Below are 22,670 nucleotides of genomic sequence, written 5' to 3'. Positions count from 1 at the left end.
TGTCACTTAAGTGAAATAAAAACTGTTTGCAAACGTTATCCTTTTTATATAAATCTAAAATTATATTTGACCGATCTACTTTACGAATCCACGTGTACTGTTTCACATTTGCAGCTGCAGTTTTGAGTGCTCTTTAATTTTTGCTGTGTAAATTACACTAAGACATCATGACGTTTTGTTCTGAGTATCCTAGCCAAGGAGCAGCTGTATTTTATACCACGCTGCATTTACGAGTGTACTTCCAAACATTTAATTTGTCGCTGATACCTATCATTTCCCATTGTTTACATGTCCTTATTGAAAATACAGTTAATCTGATTTAAATGTTAATGGAAAGTAACAAGGAATAATTTAACATAATTTGAATATGCAATTGCATGTCTATTAAATATTAATTTAACATAATTTGAATATGCAATTGCATATCTATTAAATATTAATTTAACATAAATTTAATATGCAATTGCATATCTATTAAATATTAATTTAACATAAATTTAATATGCAATTGCATATCTATTTAATATGAATTTATGCCACGCAATATAAAGCGATACCTAAATTTCTTATGATCGAGTACACTCACATGATGAAATACGTCCACTTTGTCAGTCAGAAGGTGGAAATGTGGTAACGTTACATCGGTAAACAGAAATCAGTATTTTAGACATGATTATTGTGTCTGAATCGGATTCATTTGCTTCCTGAAGCAGATTTTTATTTGGCGGTTTGTCTAGATGCGGCAGCAGAGCTCCTTGTTGCCGCTCGACTTGAATTTCTTTATATTTTTGATTTTTCCTTTTACTCTCGAGACTGTTTCGACTCTGAAGACGTCATACAATTTGTGACGCGGCGGGGCCCCCTTAGTGTGGGGCCCTAGGCCGTCGCCTTGCCCTAAAGCTGGCCCTGGTTACAAATAGTTACTTTTAAGACAGTTCACATTTTACAGAGATATTTCCTTCAGGTCAGGCTGCAGGTCTAATTATTTCTTATGTAATTTTCTAGCGAGACGGTATAAAAGCGTGTTCATGTGACAGGCAGGGTTTGACTGCTGAAGCGCTTTCTTAGGTATTAGTGTTTTGTTTTTTTTTTACACTAAAAGTAACTACGTTATTTTTTCACATAAAATGTAATCTGTTACAACATTTTGTTACCTGTCTGAAAAAGTAACCGTTTAAGTTACAAATTACTGAAAAAAGTTAATCAAATTACAGTAATGTGTTACTTCTAGACACTAGGTTTATGTCCTAATAAAGAGGCCAGACAGCAGTGGCACTGGAACCATTTTTAAAGTGGGGGTGCTGAAAGCCATTGAACAAAACTGTAAGCCCTGCACCCCCAGCACCCCTAGTTCCAGCACCCCTGCCAGACAGTTTTAAAAAGGTAAATAAAAAAAGCAGACAACGTTTCAATGTTAACATACGTGGTTTTTAATTGCAGAGATGACATTTCTACAATACACTTCAAAAACTGAAAGCAATTCATTATAAACGTGTGTGTGTGTCTGTGGACTTGTCTGTGTGTGTTTGTCTGTGAATATTCTGTAATAAATGTTTCCCACAATAACCCTTAGAAAGCAGTCCCATAGTAAAAGCCCAGCAAAGTGTAATACAGCCCAGTGAAAGCAGGGTAAAGCATCGGCAAGCATTGTAAAGAACAGCGAGGCATGATAAAGCATATTAATAAACATGGCAAACCAGGGTAAACTATGGGAGATGTATAGTATAACTATGTGACAGTGTGGTGAGATTGCGGTATCTTCTTGTTTTTAATGTGCGTATTTCATGTCGTACTCGCTGTCCCCGTCGTCGGAGATGAACTCGGAGAAGGAGGTGCAGGCGAAGCAGAATTGCCGCATGTCCTTCCAGCACTGCCTGCAGTACACAGTGCCACAGCTCTCCGCAGGACACACGAAGGACAGCCTGCTCTGCACCTCCGAGCACACGAAACAGCGCCGACGCACACAGCAACGCAGACACGGGGACCAGCGATACAGAGAGCCCATCACTGAGCGAGCCTGCGGGGAGAGGACAGATAGTGAGGGGAGAGGGGGGGAGAGAGGGGAGAAGGGGAGAGGGAGGGGAGAAGAGGAGAGAGAGGGGAGAGGGAGAGAGAGAGAGAGAGAGAGGGGAGAGGGGGAGGGGAGAGGGGGAGAGAGGGGGGAGGGGAGAGGGGGAGAAGGAGGGGGGGTGAGGGTTAGAGTTGGAGTGCTAGAGTAAGGATTGGAGCTATGGTTAGCCTTTGAGATGGAGCTAGGGGGTTAAGGCTGACGCTAGGGTTAGGGCTAGGCAGGGTTGGAACTAGGGTTAAGGTTAGGGCTAGGCAGGGTTGGAGCTAGGGATAGGGTTAGGACTAGGCTTATCATTGGAGGTAGAGTAAGGGTTGGTGCTCGGATTAGCCTTTGAGTTTGAGCCACGGTTAGGGTTGGGGTTAGGGTGAGGGTCAGGGGAGGGTTAGGGGAGAGGGGAGTGAGATACTCCAGTGGTCGCTCCCTCACCAGGACCCTCCCGACGCGCGCTCTCATCATGATCCTCTTACGCTGCGTCTCCACGTATGTGATTCTCTTGCGGATCTGCTCATTGTACAGGAACAGGGTGCGCTTCTTCTCCCTCTGCCAAGCACACAAACCACTCTCTTCAGTCTTAATACATCTAGCAACATGACCACAGCGCCCCATCAAACCCACTCTCTTCAGTCTTAATACATCTAGCAACATGACCACAGCCTCCCATCAAACCCACTCTCTTCAGTCTTAATACATCCAGCAACATGACCACAGCGCCCCATCAAACCCACTCTCTTCAGTCTTAATACATCTAGCAACATGACCACAGCGCCCCATCAAACCCACTCTCTTCAGTCTTAATACATCTAGCAACATGACCACTGGCCTCCCTTTAAAGGGTAGCTAACTGAGGTTCTAAAACCCATTCCTTATCTTCTAATAGCACTAGCAACACTATCACTGGTCCCTCTTTAAATGAGGGATACCCAGGAATCTAAAATGCATTTTCTTACAAGCACTAGCAATATTATCACTGGTCCTTAATTAAAGGAACACTAACCAAGGCTTTTAAATCTAGCAACACTGGTCCCCTTTCAAGTGTTTGCAGCTAAACAAATCATTTCATAAAGTGTGTTAGCTACAATTACTTTGGGAGTGCTAAAAAAAGGCTTGAAAATCGATTTCTTACCTCTAAACTGCACTGGCAAAATCATCACTTGCCCCCTATTAAAGCCGTGCTAGCCACTGTCCCTCCCTCTTAATAGCAGTAGCAACGCTCTCGCTGCTCCCCCAGCCCAGGATTTCAAGCAGCGCTGACCTGGGGGAAGTAGAAGGAGGCAATGACCCGGCGCAGGCGGCTGGTGTAGACCTGCAGGCAGCACAGCAGGGTCATGGCCAGAATGGGCAGGGTGGTCCACAGGTAGTCAGAGCGGCTCATAGCCTGGGGGTCAGGCAGGCAGCCTGGAGACACGAGACAAGAACACAGCGCTGCCAAAAAACCAACTCACAACCGCACTGAATGTCACCTGTACTTTGTATTGGAGAGACTGGTCATTGAGAGAACAGATATGCCAGCCTTAATAACATCATGGAAGAGGTACAGGCAGACATCTCTATATAGTTATACAGTCTGATACAGCCAGTAACTATATAATGAGAATACCAAGTTTCATCACAATTTAACAAGCGGTCCTCCAGACATATGCAATAATATTGTATTGGACTGAGGTATGGACAGACAGACTCCTCCATATACCCTCATATTCTCAATGCTAAATAATGTTCATTCAATCGGATAAGCGGGTTTCCAGATATATGGAAAAATGACCACTTTTTATAGTATTTTGCTCGATACTGGATGAGCAGACGCAGTATACAGGTCTAATTATCTACTAGAAAAGTGAAATGCTTACGCAAGTTGTTTGTTTTGATTTCTAAATTGGAGGATGTGTTAAAAGCTCCAATGGTCTTGCGCAGGAGAGTAGCTAACATGGACCGGCCTCCAACTGTGATCTCAATGTGGTGACTGCCTGCATTAAAACAAAACAGGGTTTCAAATGGAATTACAGAGCACCCTTATGAAAGATTCCCACAGTAAAAGCACAGCAAAGTGTAATAAAGCACAGTGGAAAAGCATAGGTAAGCCTTCTAAAGCCCAGATAGTTATGGTAAAGCATAAATGAACCCAGACTATTGGACTAAATACCTATTCACTATTATTATTTGTTTATTTAGCAGACGCCTTTATCCAAGGCGACTTACAGAGACTAGGGTGTGTGAACTATGCATCAGCTGCAGAGTCACTTACAACAACGTCTCACCCGAAAGACGGAGCACAAGGAGGTTAAGTGACTTGCTCAGGGTCACACAATGAGTCAGTGGCTGAGGTGTGATTTGAACCGGGGACCTCCTGGTTATAAGCCCTTTTCTTTAACCACTGGACAGACACTAGGACATTCATTAGGACCTGCCTGTCTGCCCGACTGGATCTGGCATTGCCCTGGTGTGGGGCAAGTTCTCCTGGTATACCCCAGTGTGGGGTATGAATACCCTGGGTCTTGTGACTACTTTGGAAGACCAAAGAAATGCTTAAGCATCGTTGTGGACCTCCCAACAGCGCTGAACCATGATGGCTGCTTTCCTGATACATCAGACAGCTAGAACTGAACGGTTTCAAAACATCCTCACTGGCCATCCTCGGATCTCAACCCAACGAACATGTCTGGGATGAACCTGGACAATCGTCATCACTCTGCCTGCCTCTCAGCACTAAATAGTAATGACTGAATGGCTCCTTCGAGACACCTTCCAGCACCTTGTGGAGTCTAGGCCACATCAAGGCTGTGATCAGGACAAACAGTGAATCGATATTAGGAACAGGTCCTAATAAAGTGGCCAGACAATGCAAACATTTTAACAAATGCACTTACTACATAATATACTGCCAGATTGTGATACTTTCAAGATCTTGTGCTAAAATGGCCTTACATTCTATCGTGTATCCAATAGTCTGTCCCCCTGCAACACTCATCTTTGTGGATGAAATAATACATTACCGTGTCTCACATATTCAATGGGTGTGCATGGCAGGAGGAATTGTTATTTTATTTGTTACAATCACTCAGCTAGCACTCATGTATCCTAACCATAGACTCACTGCTGAAGGAGTACTCTGTGTACGAGTGCTTCCGGATCACCCTAAAGATTTTATAGAGGGACCAGTCGATAGCTAGCAGGGTCCCAATGAAGATAGCCAGTGGGATGATCTGCAGCATACTCATCATCTGAAACAGAAACAGTTACTCACAATCCCCTCTGCAGTGTCGGGGAAGTTACTTTCAAAAAGTTACTTAAACAAATGTTACAAATAGTTACTTTTCAGGTACAGTTTACATTCTACAGACTGACGTGACCCAGGAAGGGTAACAGATGACCTCACTGATACGTTCTATTAACCTAAAGTCGTACCACAGATCATGTTTTAAACAGAAAATATATGCTTGCTGTAACACGTATTTCTCCGGATCTTATGAGGATGGAAATGCGGTGAACGTACGAAAATCTTGATCTCGCTGGCATGCATGGAGAGGCTCCAGGGGAAGATGAAATCACAGCGCTCCGCTTTCTTGAAGGGAAGCAGGTGCCGTTTACCCTGAAAGCACAAAGAGGTCAGAGTGGCTCTGTATCTGTGTAAGTCATTGCACTGCACTGTGTATCTGTGTAACGCACTGCGCTGCTCTGTGTATCTGTGTACCGCACTGCACTGCTCTGTGTATCTGTGTAAGTCACTGCACTGCTCTGTGTATCTGTGTAAGTCACTACACTGCTCTGTGTATCTGTGTAACGCACTGCACTGCTCTGTGTATCTGTGTAAGTCACTGCACTGCTCTGTGTAAGTCACTACACTGCTCTGTGTATCTGTGTAACGCACTGCACTGCTCTGTGTATCTGTGTAAGTCACTGCACTGCTCTGTGTAAGTCACTGCACTGCTCTGTGTATCTGTGTAATGCACTGCACTGCTCTGTGTATCTGTGTAAGTCACTGCACTGCTCTGTGTAAGTCACTGCACTGCTCTGTGTATCTGTGTAACGCACTGCACTGCTCTGTGTATCTGTGTAAGTCACTGCACTGCTCTGTGTATCTGTGTAAGTCACTGCACTGCTCTGTGTATCTGTGTAAGTCATTGCACTGCTCTGTGTATCTGTGTAACGCACTGCACTGCTCTCTGTATCTGTGTAACGCACTGCACTGCTCTGTGTATCTGTGTAAGTCACTGCACTGCTCTGTGTATCTGTGTAACGCACTACACTGCTCTGTGTATCTGTGTAACGCACTGCACTGCTCTCTGTATCTGTGTAACGCACTGCACTGCTCTGTGTATCTGTGTAACGCACTACACTGCTCTGTGTATCTGTGTAACGCACTGCACTGCTCTGTGTATCTGTGTAAGTCATTGCACTGCTCTGTGTATCTGTGTAACGCACTGCACTGCTCTGTGTATCTGTGTAACGCACTGCACTGCTCTGTGTAACGCACTGCACTGCTCTGTGTATCTGTGTAACGCACTGCACTGCTCTGTGTATCTGTGTAATACACTGCACTGCTCTGTGTATCTGTGTAAGTCACTGCACTGCTCTGTGTATCTGTGTAACGCACTGCACTGCTCTGTGTATCTGTGTAAGTCACTGCACTGCTCTGTGTATCTGTGTAAGTCATTGCACTGCTCTGTGTATCTGTGTAACGCACTGCACTGCTCTCTGTATCTGTGTAACGCACTGCACTGCTCTGTGTATCTGTGTAAGTCACTGCACTGCTCTGTGTATCTGTGTAACGCACTGCACTGCTCTGTGTATCTGTGTAACGCACTACACTGCTCTGTGTATCTGTAACACACTGCACTGCTCTGTGTATCTGTGTAACGCACTGCACTGCTCTGTGTATCTGTGTAAGTCACTGCACTGCTCTGTGTATCTGTGTAACGCACTGCACTGCTCTGTGTATCTGTGTAACGCACTGCACTGCTCTGTGTAACGCACTGCACTGCTCTGTGTATCTGTGTAACGCACTGCACTGCTCTGTGTATCTGTGTAACGCACTGCACTGCTCTGTGTATCTGTGTAAGTCACTGCACTGCTCTGTGTATCTGTGTAACGCACTGCACTGCTCTGTGTATCTGTGTAAGTCACTGCACTGCTCTGTGTATCTGTGTAAGTCACTGCACTTCTCTGTGTATCTGTAACGCACTGCACTGCTCTGTGTATCTGTGTAACGCATTGCACTGCTCTGTGTATCTGTGTAACGCACTGCACTGCTCTGTGTATCTGTGTAACACACTGCACTGCTCTGTGTATCTGTGTAACGCACTGCACTGCTCTGTGTATCTGTGTAACGCACTGCACTGCTCTGTGTATCTGTGTAATGCACTGCACTGCTCTGTGTATCTGTGCGTCTCACCAGCTTCTTCCTGCGTGCGTCTATCTGTCTGAAGTAGGTGTTGATATAGATATTGTCAAAGCGGATATCTCTGTTGTATTTATTGCTGTATCCGAAGGCCCTTTAAACAGCAGAAAGAGGGATAACACAGTGATGTTAAATGGTTTTATATTTTATATTCACCTTACTATTTTATGCTGTTTGCCAGCGTTCCATGTGGGTTCTGTTGTTCCAATATTTCTTTTTTTTTTAAATTATTTGCCTTTACCTGGGCTTTGAGCTGCTTTCAGCTTGTCTGGAGAATCCTAAATGCCAGGCGCTGAACAGCCTGCCTCATGCCATTCACATCATATGTGACTTTTCAACTAGCCCCACCTACTCTCACTGTCTATATTAATGTAGAGTAGGTGGAAGTTGAAAGGTCACATTGTCACATGATTTGAATGGCATGAGGAAGGCTGTTCAGTCCTGCCTGTTAGGATTATCCAGATGAGCTCAAAGCAGCTCAAAGTCGGGTAAAGGCAGATTTAGAGAAAAAAGAAAGGAGGGCTGTATATTTGAGAGCTATGTAGCTAATAGGATTATGGAAGTGTTTTGTTAGCTACAATTACGTACGAGATGAAGATGAAAACGAAGGTGCAGGAGAGCAGGACCTGAATGAAACCCATCACGTTGTTCAGCAGAGTTTTCTTATTGTTCAGCTTCAATTTCAGGTCCTCAGTGATCTGTGCTTTATTAAACTTCATTCCAACGAGAGATTCCTGCTCAGTTTTCTGGAAGAAAAGAACACACACTTCTTTTAAATGGCTTAAAAAGTCCCTGAGTGTCTCACATCCGCTGTGGAGCTCCTGGGTGTAAAGAGGCGATTGGCTTGGGGATTGGAGCGGAGGACCCCCACTGACCTTCAGTTCTCCTGGGGAGTTGCTGCAGTGAAGGAGAGTAATTGGGCTAAATTGGGGAGAAAGAGGGTGGTAAAATAATGAGAATGGGTGTTCAGTGCTGACAATTAGGATTCTCCGGACAAGCTCAAAGCCAGGTTCAGGCAGAGTTAGAGAAAACTGCTAACTCCGTATTGGATCAATAGAACCAGAACGACTATCTTTATTCTAAACACATACCTTCACTACCATCGAGGAACTGAACTCATCCCCCATGTGCTCAACAGAGTCGTTCAGCATATCGTAGGTCTGACCAAAGTTCCCCTCAACAGGAATCTTGTCCTTGCACCATTTCGTCATAACTGCACAGAGATAAAATGAAATGAGGATCAGTTTACAGTTCAATAAGCTAACACAGTTTCAGAAAGAGGGAAATTATTATTAAAGTGATCGTAGCAAACAAAATAATCAGACCTCTTACAGGTCATGCATTTCCATTCACTACATAGGTCTCAAATGTGCAGTTTTGAAAGAAACACATGTTATAGAAATGTATTTATTTCAAAACTATACCCGGTGCTACCTTTGCTCAATAATACACTAAAAAATGTTCAGTTAATGTTGCGCTTCCTTGGTCACCTGGATTGTGAAATGGACCCCTTAACTGGCTTCTTTCCTGTCATTAACCAACCAGCTGCTTCCTCTATTGATTGACACTTTCAGCCAGTGACATGACCCAGAAAACGCTGCAGAGGTGGCCCAGGAAGTGCAGATAACCTGAAAATCAGGCATAGAAAATGAGATCTTGCTAACCAAAAATAGTACAAGATATCATATCAAAATTAAAATACCTGTTTGTTATAACATGTGTTTCTTTCAAAACTGCACATTTAAGTCCTATTTAGATAATGGAAGTGCGAAAGAGGTAAGATTTAAGAAATTATCAATGCAGACAGACAGACACATTACAATAAACGGCAGCTACAATGGTTCAGGAGCTCTCCTTCAGTTCTAGTTGCCTGCTATAGATATATATAGCATAGGCTAGACTAATGGGAACAATTAAGTTTCTAATATGTCCTTAATTGGTCCAATTAAGTAATTTAGGGTACAGTTGGAACAAAAACCAGGAGGGACACCGGCTCTCCAGGACCAGGATTGGAGACCCCTGGGCTAGAGCATTGAAATGTCTTTAAAGTATTGTCATCTAGTGCAGGGTTTCCCAATCCTGTGTCTGCTGGTTTTCAGCTGAGCTCTCAATTACTTAACTAGACCCTCAATTGTACTGATCATTTGCTTAATTAGACTTGTAACATGTTATAGCTAACATGAAATCTGCAACTGTTTAAGAGCCGAAAATAAAAAGGTCTAATTAAGCAACGTGTCAGTTCAATTAGGGGTTTAATTAAGTAATTGAGAGCTCAGTTGGAATGAAAACCAGCAGACACAGGGGGTCCCCAGGACCGGGGTTGGGAAACCCTGCTCTAGTGCACAGTATTGCAAGCAATACAAAAGGAAACTTAATCCAAAGTGGCAGATCACTAGGTGGCGCTGGTTCTTATTTCTATGAAGACACTTTGGCTGATCAAGCCTTGGTTACATATTCCATAGAAGACAATCTGAAGCTCCTGTACTCATTGCAATAAGAATGATTTTTAATATGAACAATGTAATCTAAGCTGCTTAATGAGTTGTATCAGTGCACTCTCTTTTTGCAGCAGTTTAGATAGAGAGCAAGCAACAGGTAATAATAACATACGCACAAAAATATTAAACACAAATACTAAAAGAAACAAAAATTCAAGGACAGACGTTTCAACTAGAAATGTTTTCAATGTCTTCTTAATTCAGCCCGACTGAGTGTTTCATAGTTATGTATAAATATTAAACAGGAAAGATATTTTCTTCACAAAACGTAGTGAGACATTCAACAACAGGTTGTTGTGGCTGTCAATGGGAGCCTTTGTGACGTTTCTGTATGCAGAACCATGGCAGGATTTGGGATCCCAATGAAAGTGAATTGTTATATGACAGTAAATTCAAGGTAGGAGGGCCCATACGTTTCATGATGTTGCAGAGAAAGTCGAAGGTCATTGGTATGCAGAGAATGTGGTTTATGATGGGGACTTTGATGGTATCCATGCACTGCTTCCATTTGAGTTTAAACCACCCCTTACAGCGATACACTCCTTCTTCTACTACATCTGAGTGGAGGAGAGAGAAGAGAGTGTTAGAACAAAAACGTAGCATACCCGGGGGAAGAACCAAACAGCAATGTTACATGAGATCCAGCAGTTTGTAAAGTAAAATTAATATGTGAAAAAAGACCACTGATATCTCCGGAGGTTGAAACAATATGGTTTACTGTACTGGAACTTTACTGAAGGAATCATAGAATACAGCTGTGTGCGTGTCTGTTAGACAAGTTTTTAGTTATGCTTTACCATACCTCTCTCTGCTTTGCAATGCTTTCCTATGATTTCCATGCCAAACTATGCTTTTCTTACACTATGCTTTTTCTTTGGGAAACTTTTAGAAGGGCATGTTAAGGAGCTTGGATTAACTCACATTCACAGCGGAGCTTGGTTTTAATGTCAAAGCGTTCTTGGGTGGTCTTCTCTTTCTTTACAGCTTCAGAGGTCAGATTGCTGTATCCATACTCTCCCATCACCTGCTCATTTATCATACTGAACTTAGCCTGAACCTCCTTCGACTCCTTCTCAAAATCCTTCTTCCCTTCCTGCATGGGGGGGGGGGGGATTAAAAAAAACTACAGCTCCCAGCAGGCTTTTACAATAGCAGTATCAGTGAGGGATGATGGGGGTTGTAGTTCTTTTTGCCAGTGAAAGTTCAGACATCTGTACTATATATGGATGTTTACACTTGAAACACTGCCAACAATTTAAAAACTACAGCTCCCAGCATGCCTCTATAATAACAGTAGCTGTGCGAGATGATGGGAGCTGTAGTCCTCATACAGTGAAAGTTCAGTCTGCACTATGCGTGCTTACACTTGAAACACTGCTAAAGGTAGAATTTAAAAACTACAACTCCCAGCATGCCTCTGCATTATTATTTGTTTATTTAGCAGACGCCTTTATCCAAGGCAACTTACAGAGACTAGGGTGTGTGAACTATGCATCAGCTGCAGAGTCACTTACAAATACGTCTCACCCGAAAGACGGAGCACAAGGAGGTTAAGTGACTTGCTCAGGGTCACACAATGAGTCAGTGGCTGAGGTGGGATTTGAACCGGGGACCTCCTGCTTACAAGCCCGTTTCTTTAACCACTGGGCCACACAGCCTCCTTAAGGGTATTAAGAGTAACAGTGCAGGATGATGGGAGGTGTAGTGCTGTACGTACCACCATGTCATGAACCATCTGCTTGAAGGGGTCCATCATGACTCTCCACATCTGCTTGCTGTGATTCACCTGCATCTCCACAGTGCAGCCCATCGAGTAAGCGACATCCTGCACATTGTTATTAATATTGGCTATGGGACCTGAAAGAACAAGCACCGTCCGGGAACAAACACAAAGAGTATTCAAGCACCCCAGCTGGCTTGAGGGACATACACCTGCCTGGTCTCTTTATTAGGACCTGTTCCTAATATCAGGTTGGGCACAGACTCCACAAGGTGCTGGAAGGTATCTCGAGGGATCTGTTTAGTCATTAATATTTCACTCAGTTGGTGTAGGGAGGAGAGGTTAAGTGTAGGTCCTAATAAAGTGCCAGGCAGTGCAGGTTTACAAACAGGAGTCATCCATGCAGCTGTTGGGGAGGAGCAAATTAAACAGGCCTCATGTAAATAATGTATTTAATTGAGGGTGCAGTAGAACCTGTCATGTCCGATCATAAGAACATAAGAAAGTTTACAAACGAGAGGAGGCCATTCAGCCCACCTTGCTCGTTTGGTTGTTAGTAGCTTATTGATCCCAGAATCTCATCAAGCAGCTTCTTGAAGGATCCCAGAGTGTCAACTTCAACAACACTGAAAGATACACCTGTCATATCAAAGATGTTTCATGTAAGATACAATATCCTCTTTCAGGTCCCATAGCACAATATCCTCAAAGATATCGTATCATGTAAGATACGATATCCTCTGTTAACCAATGGACCTCTGGCATGTGTCATTTCCACATGCTGCTACCAACTGAACGGTACTGATGGAAACAAAACAGTAAATTCGGCTCTAAGCAGGACACGATGGATGAAATTACTGTCACTTCACATAAAACAAACTGCCTGTTTAACTGTGTTCAATAAATCAGATATGACAGGTTCTACAGTAGTTCTAAAAGCCAGGACTGGGGCAAGGCTAGTTTAAAGTAATTGTAGCTAGCAAAATGATTCCATAAACCTCAGCCATTTCCACTCCCATTAGCTCCATAGGACTCTAATGTGCAGTTTTAATGTGATATTATATCACACATGTATTCTCATCTGGTCCGGCTGCAGGTTCAACGAAGCTCTCAGTTTCCATGCCTTATTCTTGGGTTATCTCTTTGCACTCCCTGGGTCATTTCACCCCAGCTGGGTCACGTTACCTGCTGAAGCCTGTCAGTCAATAAGGGAAGCAGCTGATTGGTTACTGACAGGAAAGAAGCCAGTGAAGGGGTGGGGACAATTTCTCTCTCTAGGTGAAATGACCCAGGAAATGCAAGACAGTCATGGCTTGCAATCAGTTTTCTTTAACCTACAACAGTGTACTACCTGATATCATGTTTTGAAATGAAAAAAATATCTTTGATATGACAGGTGTATCTTTCAAAAGTGCACATTTGAGACCTATAAAATGTGCATGGTGGAGAAATGTTATTTGAACTGTTTTCTCAGCTACAATGTAAGTTTCTAACTCTGCATCCACTCGCAAAGCCTCTGTAACTTATTGCACAATTAACAAGTTTCATTCTTTTTTCAACAAAACTTCAACGTTTCGACTAAGAATCTTTCTCAATGTCTCCAAGGAAAAGAGAGCTGCTGTCGAGTCGTTTGTTATTGAATTTACTGCGTTTCTTCTAGTATTTCTGAATGAAACACTATTGAGGGTGTTCAGAGTGTTTACCGTGATAGAGCCCCGCCAGGACAAACACCATGGTGTAGGCACGGCCCTCGGCTCCCAGCATGTTGGGAGCAATCAGCAGGATTGAGCAGCGGAACTGCGAGGAGAATCCCCAGCCCAGAGCACAGACTCCTGGAACACAGGAAAGACAGACAGACAGACAGACAGACAGACACAGGCGTTAGACTCCCCAGCCCAGAGCACAGACTCCTGGAACACAGGAAAGACAGACAGACAGACAGACACAGGCATTAGACTCCCCAGCCCAGAGCACAGACTCCTGGAACACAGGAAAGACAGACAGACAGACAGACACAGGCATTAGACTCCCCAGCCCAGAGCACAGACTCCTGGAACACAGGACAGACAGACAGACAGACAGACAGACAGACACAGGCATTAGACTCCCCAGCCCAGAGCACAGACTCCTGGAACACAGGACAGAAAGACAGACAGACAGACACAGGCGTTAGACTCCCCAGCCCAGAGCACAGACTCCTGGAACACAGGACAGACAGACAGACAGACAGACAGACAGACACAGGCGTTAGAATCCCCAGCCAGAGCACAGACTCCTGGAACACAAGACAGAAAGACAGACAGACAGACAGACACAGGCGTTAGACTCCCCAGCCCAGAGCACAGACTCCTGGAACACAGGACAGACAGACAGACAGGGCTGTACTTTTTTTAAATAAATCGTGCAGCTCTATGCAGTGTGTTCATCATTTACCAGAAGCAAACCAGCTGCCAGGTTCCTAAATGCAGTGAACAGGAATATTTATTTATATATACTGTATATATATATATATATATATATATATATATATATATATATATATATATATATATATATATATATTATTTATTAGCAGACACCCTAATCCAAGGCGATTTAAAATTGTTACAGAATATCACATTACAGAGTATCACATTATAAAATATCACATTGCAGAATATCACATTACAGAATATCACATTACAGAGTATCACATTACAGAATATCACATTACAGAGTATCACATTACAGAATATCACATTATAAAATATCACATTGCAGAATATCACATTACAGAATATCACATTACAGAGTATCACATTACAGAATATCACATTACAGAGTATCACATTACAGATAGGAGCAGTTGTAAAGTACAATAAAATCAGTAGCAAAAGATCAAATTCAAATAAGAGCAAAAAATCGAGAATATAGTAAATAATGACATGTAAGAGTGGTTAATCTGACATGAAAACGATTTGCTAATGTGAGTAAAGTCCAGTATGAGCATGTAGTAAGTACAGTGAATGGATGAGAATGATTTCAATAAGAGCAATTACAAAATACAGGAAGTCGTTATAATTAAGAGCTGTAGTTGAATGCAGCAAGGTATGGAGCAGTTCAGTTCAATTGGGTGCCAAATCGTGTGAAAGTTGCCTAACGGCTTCTACATTCACAGCGTTTTAAAAGTCAAAATACAGTAGCTGCATACATGTTTCACCCTTTTTGGGGCTCATCAGTACAGCGCAACTGTATTTTGACTTCAGAAAGGCTTAGGTCAGTAAGTAAAAACAAGTATATATATATAAAAATGGGCATTCTCACAGGGAACTAGCAATGGGTAAATCTCACGGAAAACGTGAAATCTGTGATAACCGTGAAAAACAATTGTCTTCACTTTTCGTCCTCGCCACCTGCTGGACACAAAGCTCATTGCAGCAGTGAGGTGTAACGCAGTGTTTGGGACGCAGGCGTTGAATTCTGCAGTCGATACTTACCGATCAAAGCATAGACAATATAGATCTTGTGCTCTTCATACATGGATAGTTTGTGAACCAGACCATAGTACAACACTAAAAACACAGGAAGAAGAACAGTCATTGTGGTTTGCTGCGTGTGTTTTCGTAGGTAGAAATTAAAAGCATATTATATACCCTGCCAGGCCTCTTTATTAGGCCCTTTCTACCAGAGCGGTTTTGACATGGCCATGAATTAAAGATGCAAACGAGGTTGGTCATGTGACAGGGACTACAGAGCTGAGGGAGCAGCACTATGGCAAGTAGTCTACATTTCTCTTTTTTTTTACTGCCCTCTTACCTGTCCTTATGATGTTTGCCACCATTCTGAGTTGCAGTTACCTCAATACTGTGCTTTCCTCATTCTTGACAAGGAGTCTGGGAGCTGCTCTTCCGTTGTAGTCGCCTGCTATTTGTAATGTCGGTGCGATGTGGTTTAAAGCTCTAGAACTGTGAATCAGGGTTGCCAGATTGGGGGGTAACCCCCCATCTGTAGGGGGAAATCAAAGCCATGGGGGGAAAAATAGGGGGGAATGTTGCATGGGGGGAAACGTGGGGGAAATATTTTTCAAATAGGGGGCTAAAAATGGGGGATTGTATGTCCTCTGTAGTGAGCTCCTTAGTATATTCCCATAGTGTTCTCATGATCTTTTTAAAAATATTAACCTTGCCTTCTGACAGTGATGGCCTACTGCAATACCCAATAGTACATGCCTTTTACCATAAGTCCCGCCTTACACTTGACTCCTCCCCCATCCACACACGCACACGCCTCCACTGCATTGAATATAGTAGTTAGGTAACGTAGATTTTGTATGGCTCCTCTTGATTTACAGAAAATATTATTATTATTATTATTATTATTATTATTATTATTATTATTATTATTATTATTATTATGATAAATTAATTGTGGTAGAGAAGCATTGAGATTTAAAAGAAAATCCAAACTAACAAATCAACAAACAAACATGCGGCAGTTGCTTCATTTAAAAAAAAAAAAAATTCTACTGCATTTATGTTTTAGTTAAATTTAACAATGCCTCATAAATAATGATACAGTTTATTCAATTATCTAAAAAACACTGACGAAGTACACAAAATATACAGGAGTCATGAATGCTTGAATCATACTTGTCTATGCTTTCTCAAGGCTGTCAGCCAGTGAAGTCAAGGCTGTCAGGCAGTGAAGTCAAGGCTGCCAAGGCTGTCAGTCAGTGAAGTCAAGGCTGTCTGTCAGTGAAGTCAAGGCTGTCAGACAGTGAAGTCAGGAAGCCTCATGGATGTTAAATATGGTTTGTAGTGGAGGGGACAAGACTGCAGGAGCTTTCAACCAACCACACATATACTCCAGAAATTCACAAGCCACATTTACAGCATTTCTAACAGCGAGGACTAGAAAACTTTCTTAGTGATGCCTAATATTTTAGTTATTTACAGCAACACCTGAATTATTTTTGAATCCTAGGATGGTAAATACATGCAACTCCCCCTTTCCAATACAGGGATTGTGTAAATGGAGGGAAAAGTCTGTAAATGGAGGGAAAAGTCTGAAAATGGGGGGAAAAGTCTGAAAACGGGGGGACATTTGTTCACCAATAGGGTAAATTTTATGAGTAGCATCTGGCAACCCTTCTGTGAATGCGCAGGAGGCTGGCTCTCCTGCATTACGGTGGAGATGCTCGTCTGCTGTGTGTCAGGTCGCTGGTTCTCCTCACACTGTACTGTACTGTACTGGTTCTGGCCTCCGCAGAGCTAGCCCCTGTCTATGGTTGCCACCTGTCCCCATTTTCCCTGGATCGTCCCAGTTTTGAGGAAAGTGTACCAGAATTTTAATATGCCTTCCAGAGACGCTAAAGATCCTGTTTTTTAATCTTACCCCGTTTTTAATGTTTTGCTTCCACCACATCCGTGAGCACAATAATATCACTGCCATAGACGCACACTATTGGTTGGTTGTTAATTCTATAACAGTATCAGTGCTACCTATTGGATGACGATAGGATTTGCTGAGTTTATAGTTTTTACCACCGTTCCCATGTCCAGGTTTGTTGTACCTGTGAGGTGGCGAAGCTCCCCCGTCGCTACCCTCCTCTTACTCACCGATGCCGAAGAGCGCTCCGAAGCCCATTCCCATCATAAACTTGGTAACCGGGAACTCCTTCGGCCCGCTGAAGAGGAAGCGCGTCGCGCAGCGTGGCAGCACTCTGGTGCACACCCGGTGGAGAGCTGTGGAGGAACGGGTCAGCGGCACTCAGAAACCTGGTTCAAATCGAATAGTCCTGCCTGCCTCCAAGCCCGGTTTAATTGCATGGTACACGATTAAGCGCTGTAGTGCGTTTAGTTAAATCTAAAGGCACGGTTATAGCGAAGACGCGGACAAACGCTAGAGTGGCCTACCCATGGCCTACATACTGTTTAGGCCCCGGGGGTAGGCACTGTAACGCTCCTTTGAAAAATGGTTTGTGTCAATTGCTTTTGTTGTAACGCATATAAAAATATTTCGTTGTGCGTGTATTCCAGTTTTAGTACATCTTTATTTTATTGTATAAAATGCACTGTACTATATATAGAGTGCTTTGACTGTCTGAGAGGGGGATAACAGTATTATTTACAGTATCAGATTTGTCAGGACGGTAAAGTTTCACTAATATACAGCGCGCAGGGCTCTACTGTCCGCTAGGTGGCGCTTTCATACACACAAACTTGCTTTACACTTATAGTTAGAAGTAACAGTTTTATGAAAAATATAAATGTATCCATCATTCTCCATAGGAAAGCGCAAGATAAAAATGATGTCTTACTGGTGCGTGGCGCCTTCCTGTTTGTGGTTTTCTTCCTGTGTTCTGGTTTGTCTTTTTCTTCAGGTTTACCATTTTCTTTGGGCGTATTTTTGTCTTTCGGTTTATTTTTACAGTTTTTCGTCTCCTTTTTCTTCACCATTTTGCCAGTAACCGTGCGTCTTTATCGCAATTCAGAGCTGAACTGACTTGTGTTATTCTGGCTGACGAGAATGAGCAAGGTCGCGCGCGTTCTCATTCCATGCCTCGCGTTTCAGCGGACTGCATTGTGACATCACATACAGACAAAACTGTGTGGATTTACTGGTACAACTAAAAGGTTTTCATTTCAGATGGTGACTGGCAAGATTGATATACATGTTTGGGGTGCTATAGCCTCACATTAAATTCAGTTTGTCATGGCGTTTGCTATCATGCAGTTAGGTCTTCCTCCTGCACCAAGAGTCCGGGGTACTGTGACGCCGTCAAGTTGTTTTCACATCAAAGGCGTCAATCAATCTGACGCGCTGTCACTCAACTGTCATTTTCCTGAACAAAGTGCAGAATTATATTGTTGTATTTTTCAACACTAAATAACACATCATAACAAAATAAAAACGTTCTGTGTCTTTTGCAGAAATAAATAAATACAAATGGGAATATATTATGAATATTCGAGTGGTGTTGTGTTTGTACACAGCACTGTCTGAGCAGTCTTTGTGTTTGTACACAGCACTGTCTGAGCAGTCTTTGTGTTTGTACACAGCACTGTCTGAGCAGTCTTTGTGTTTGTACACAGCACTGTCTGAGCAGTCTTTGTGTTTGTACACAGCACTGTCTGAGCAGTCTTTGTGTTTGTACACAGCGCTGTCTGAGCAGTCTTTGTGTTTGTACACAGCGCTGTCTGAGCAGTCTTTGTGTTTGTACACAGCACTGTCTGAGCAGTCTTTGTGTTTGTACACTGCACTGTCTGAGCAGTCTTTGTGTTTGTACACAGCGCTGTCTGAGCAGTCTTTGTGTTTGTACACAGCACTGTCTGAGCAGTCTTTGTGTTTGTACACAGCACTGTCTGAGCAGTCTTTGTGTTTGTACACAGCACTATCTGAGCAGTCTTTGTGTTTGTACACAGCGCTGTCTGAGCAGTCTTTGTGTTTGTACACAGCGCTGTCTGAGCAGTCTTTGTGTTTGTACACAGCACTGTCTGAGCAGTCTTTGTGTTTGTACACAGCACTGTCTGAGCAGTCTTTGTGTTTGTACACAGCACTGTCTGAGCAGTCTTTGTGTTTGTACACAGCACTGTCTGAGCAGTCTTTGTGTTTGTACACAGCGCTGTCTGAGCAGTCTTTGTGTTTGTACACAGCGCTGTCTGAGCAGTCTTTGTGTTTGTACACAGCGCTGTCTGAGCAGTCTTTGTGTTTGTACACAGCGCTGTCTGAGCAGTCTTTGTGTTTGTACACAGCGCTGTCTGAGCAGTCTTTGTGTTTGTACACAGCGCTGTCTGAGCAGTCTTTGTGTTTGTACACAGCACTGTCTGAGCAGTCTTTGTGTTTGTACACAGCACTGTCTGAGCAGTCTTTGTGTTTGTACACAGCACTGTCTGAGCAGTCTTTGTGTTTGTACACAGCGCTGTCTGAGCAGTCTTTGTGTTTGTACACAGCGCTGTCTGAGCAGTCTTTGTGTTTGTACACAGCGCTGTCTGAGCAGTCTTTGTGTTTGTACACAGCGCTGTCTGAGCAGTCTTTGTGTTTGTACACAGCGCTGTCTGAGCAGTCTTTGTGTTTGTACACAGCGCTGTCTGAGCAGTCTTTGTGTTTGTACACAGCGCTGTCTGAGCAGTCTTTGTGTTTGTACACAGCGCTGTCTGAGCAGTCTTTGTGTTTGTACACAGCACTGTCTGAGCAGTCTTTGTGTTTGTACACAGCGCTGTCTGAGCAGTCTTTGTGTTTGTACACAGCGCTGTCTGAGCAGTCTTTGTGTTTGTACACAGCACTGTCTGAGCAGTCTTTGTGTTTGTACACAGCGCTGTCTGAGCAGTCTTTGTGTTTGTACACAGCGCTGTCTGAGCAGTCTTTGTGTTTGTACACAGCGCTGTCTGAGCAGTCTTTGTGTTTGTACACAGCACTGTCTGAGCAGTCTTTGTGTTTGTACACAGCACTGTCTGAGCAGTCTTTGTGTTTGTACACAGCGCTGTCTGAGCAGTCTTTGTGTTTGTACACAGCACTGTCTGAGCAGTCTTTGTGTGTGTACACAGCGCTGTCTGGGCAGTCTTTGTGTTTGTACACAGCACTGTCTGAGCAGTCTTTGTGTTTGTACACAGCACTGTCTGAGCAGTCTTTGTGTTTGTACACAGCGCTGTCTGAGCAGTCTTTGTGTTTGTACACAGCACTGTCTGAGCAGTCTTTGTGTTTGTACACAGCACTGTCTGAGCAGTCTTTGTGTTTGTACACAGCGCTGTCTGAGCAGTCTTTGTGTTTGTACACAGCGCTGTCTGAGCAGTCTTTGTGTTTGTACACAGCACTGTCTGAGCAGTCTTTGTGTTTGTACACAGCACTGTCTGAGCAGTCTTCCTTTTAACTGACAGTATGTCTTCACTATTGAGTTTATTTGACACAGATATAGACGCACAGCTATAATGACGGTCTCCATCATTGTTTATGAAATTGTGTTCACTTGCTCTCTACCTGCTAATCAGCTTTTGAAATTCCAAAACAGATCGTATGTTACTGTAGCCCGCGGTGATCGTCAATTCAAGAACCTGCAAATCCTGTGTGAGCCGCCTTCATTTTCCCCCAAACGCTACAATATGATAAAAACTATTTCTGAAGTGACTGCAAGTGCTAATTTGCCACTTACAGCAGAAGAAACATTGATGGACATTTCTTGTGACACTAAAGCTCAGATTTTGTTGTTGACAACCTCCTGCTAACTTTGGAATTTCTGTGCAACAAGAATACCCAGAGTTTTCAATCTGGCGCATCCAGTAAAGGTGCTCCACGTAGAGTGCAGGATGCGCCCTATAGCCAGGAGATCGCAGGTCCGAATCCAGTCTATGTCATTGCCGACCATGACCTGGTGTTCCCAGGGGGGTGGGGGGGGGGCGGCTGTGCCGCCGGGGTAGGGAGGGCTTAGGTCGGCAGGGGAATCCACGGTTCACCAGCGACCCCTGTGGCTGATAGGGCGCCTGTGGGTCTGCAGTGGAGCCATTCAGATCTGTGTTGTCCTCCGGCACTATAGGGCTTCGCTGTGGATCCGCAGTGCGAAAAATGACGGCTGGCAGGAACACGTTTCGGAGAACAAGCCTCCGTTTCCCGTTTTAAAAATGTATTATTGTTTTATAGTGTTGGCTGTAAAATAAGCAATTACTATATTAGTGCTGTTGATATTGCCTTGTAATGCATGTTTACTTATCAATAATAACTGTTCTGCAGTAACACAGGCAGCGGGTCGCACAGTCATTTTTTATTAGTAGAAGGGGGTCGCATGCAGTACCTTGAAGCTGCTATCCAGAGTGTTTGTTGCCTGGTTTCAAAAGTTCTCCTCACAGGACACGTTTATTTTCAAATGAGACTCGAGTTCATTAGGCTACAAATACAGTTTCTATAGATTTACAAATAATTATCTTAATTAAAAAAAAAAATAAGGTTGCAAAAATGTAAATAATCAGACCTATTTTTTTCTTTAGTTCTGTATTAATTTTTCTTTGAAAACATGCCGTTAGTTCTTAACTGGAGGAAGACTGAAAATCACGTCCCAACCTTCAAGTGAATTCTGAGTCCTACCTGCAGGATTTGATAGGCTTGATTTGTTTTATAATACTGTAATCAGAAACGCGCAGACGGTGTAGAACTCAGAACTATCTCAGATAGTTTAAAATAATACACCCCCCTCGTGCCGGGAACGCGCTGTTTAAAAATCGCATTTCACAGTAAAAATACAAATCTGTGGTGAAAACAAAAGAAGCTACTGTTTCTTTTCAAGGTCGTAGAATTGCAAGACGCAACAGAATCAGAAAAGGTAGGGAGTTTGAGAAAGAAAACATCAATAATATAGCTTAGTTTATATGACAAATATTGAGTGTTTCTGAGTGAAACCGCGTTTGTACGGACGCTCAGTGGGCGGTCAAAATTCGTCTTTTATGGTTTTGAAGAGATACGATATATCGGTAGGGGCCTAGCCTTCGGTCATGGATTATTTTAATTTTTAGGAAATTTAAAACCGTTTGTGTGAACTGTATGGAGAAGCTTCCCTTCGCATCGTTTACAATTCTGTGTACATATTTACATTACTGAACCGACATCTGGCTACCAAACGGTGCATATGCATCTGCTTTGCATGTGATAGCATCTCTACGCACTCTACAGTTTTCGAGATGCTAAGAGAGTTTGTTGCCGCAATTATGAATCGCCCTGTTATGTGCAAAGTGGTCAGTTTAGACACATTGATTCATTCATGCATGTTTAATGAACAGAAAATATGTATAGTTGCTACATTTTTTTGCTTTTTAGTAAACTTTCCGTTAGAGATATTTTTGTATGGCTGGTATGAGTCTTTTTTTAGGGTTACCAGATTTCCAGATGCAGTTCATTGACGCTGTAGCAATCAACAATACTTCAAAAGTTTAGCCTTTCGTACACACTACTGTGCAGGAAACTGGGACTTTTTTTAAAAGTTATTTTTATTAATGTTTCCAATTATCTCCTAATTTTGGAATG

General features: G+C 43.0%; 1 protein-coding gene across 1 annotated transcript; it reads right to left on the bottom strand.

Annotated features, from left to right (window-relative positions):
* Window positions 1-1,432: 1,432 nt before the first annotated feature.
* LOC117965083 (E3 ubiquitin-protein ligase DCST1-like) lies at window positions 1,433-18,121 on the bottom strand. Its single transcript, XM_059007418.1, has 15 exons — window positions 17,983-18,121; window positions 17,282-17,407; window positions 13,388-13,516; window positions 11,682-11,821; window positions 10,886-11,057; window positions 10,378-10,521; window positions 8,558-8,679; window positions 8,055-8,212; window positions 7,461-7,560; window positions 5,562-5,657; window positions 5,163-5,289; window positions 3,919-4,035; window positions 3,324-3,466; window positions 2,498-2,611; window positions 1,433-2,017 (listed from the first exon to the last, which is right to left on the bottom strand). The coding sequence occupies exons 1-15, from the start codon at window positions 18,119-18,121 to the stop codon at window positions 1,769-1,771; spliced, it is 2,076 nt and encodes a 691-aa protein (XP_058863401.1). The 3' UTR covers window positions 1,433-1,768.
* Between the last annotated feature and the right edge of the window lie 4,549 nt (window positions 18,122-22,670).

This window comes from Acipenser ruthenus, chromosome 35 (genome assembly GCF_902713425.1).
Source record: "Acipenser ruthenus chromosome 35, fAciRut3.2 maternal haplotype, whole genome shotgun sequence".
Classification (NCBI taxonomy): Eukaryota; Metazoa; Chordata; class Actinopteri; order Acipenseriformes; family Acipenseridae; genus Acipenser; species Acipenser ruthenus.
This window is presented reverse-complemented; position numbering and strand designations above follow the sequence as displayed.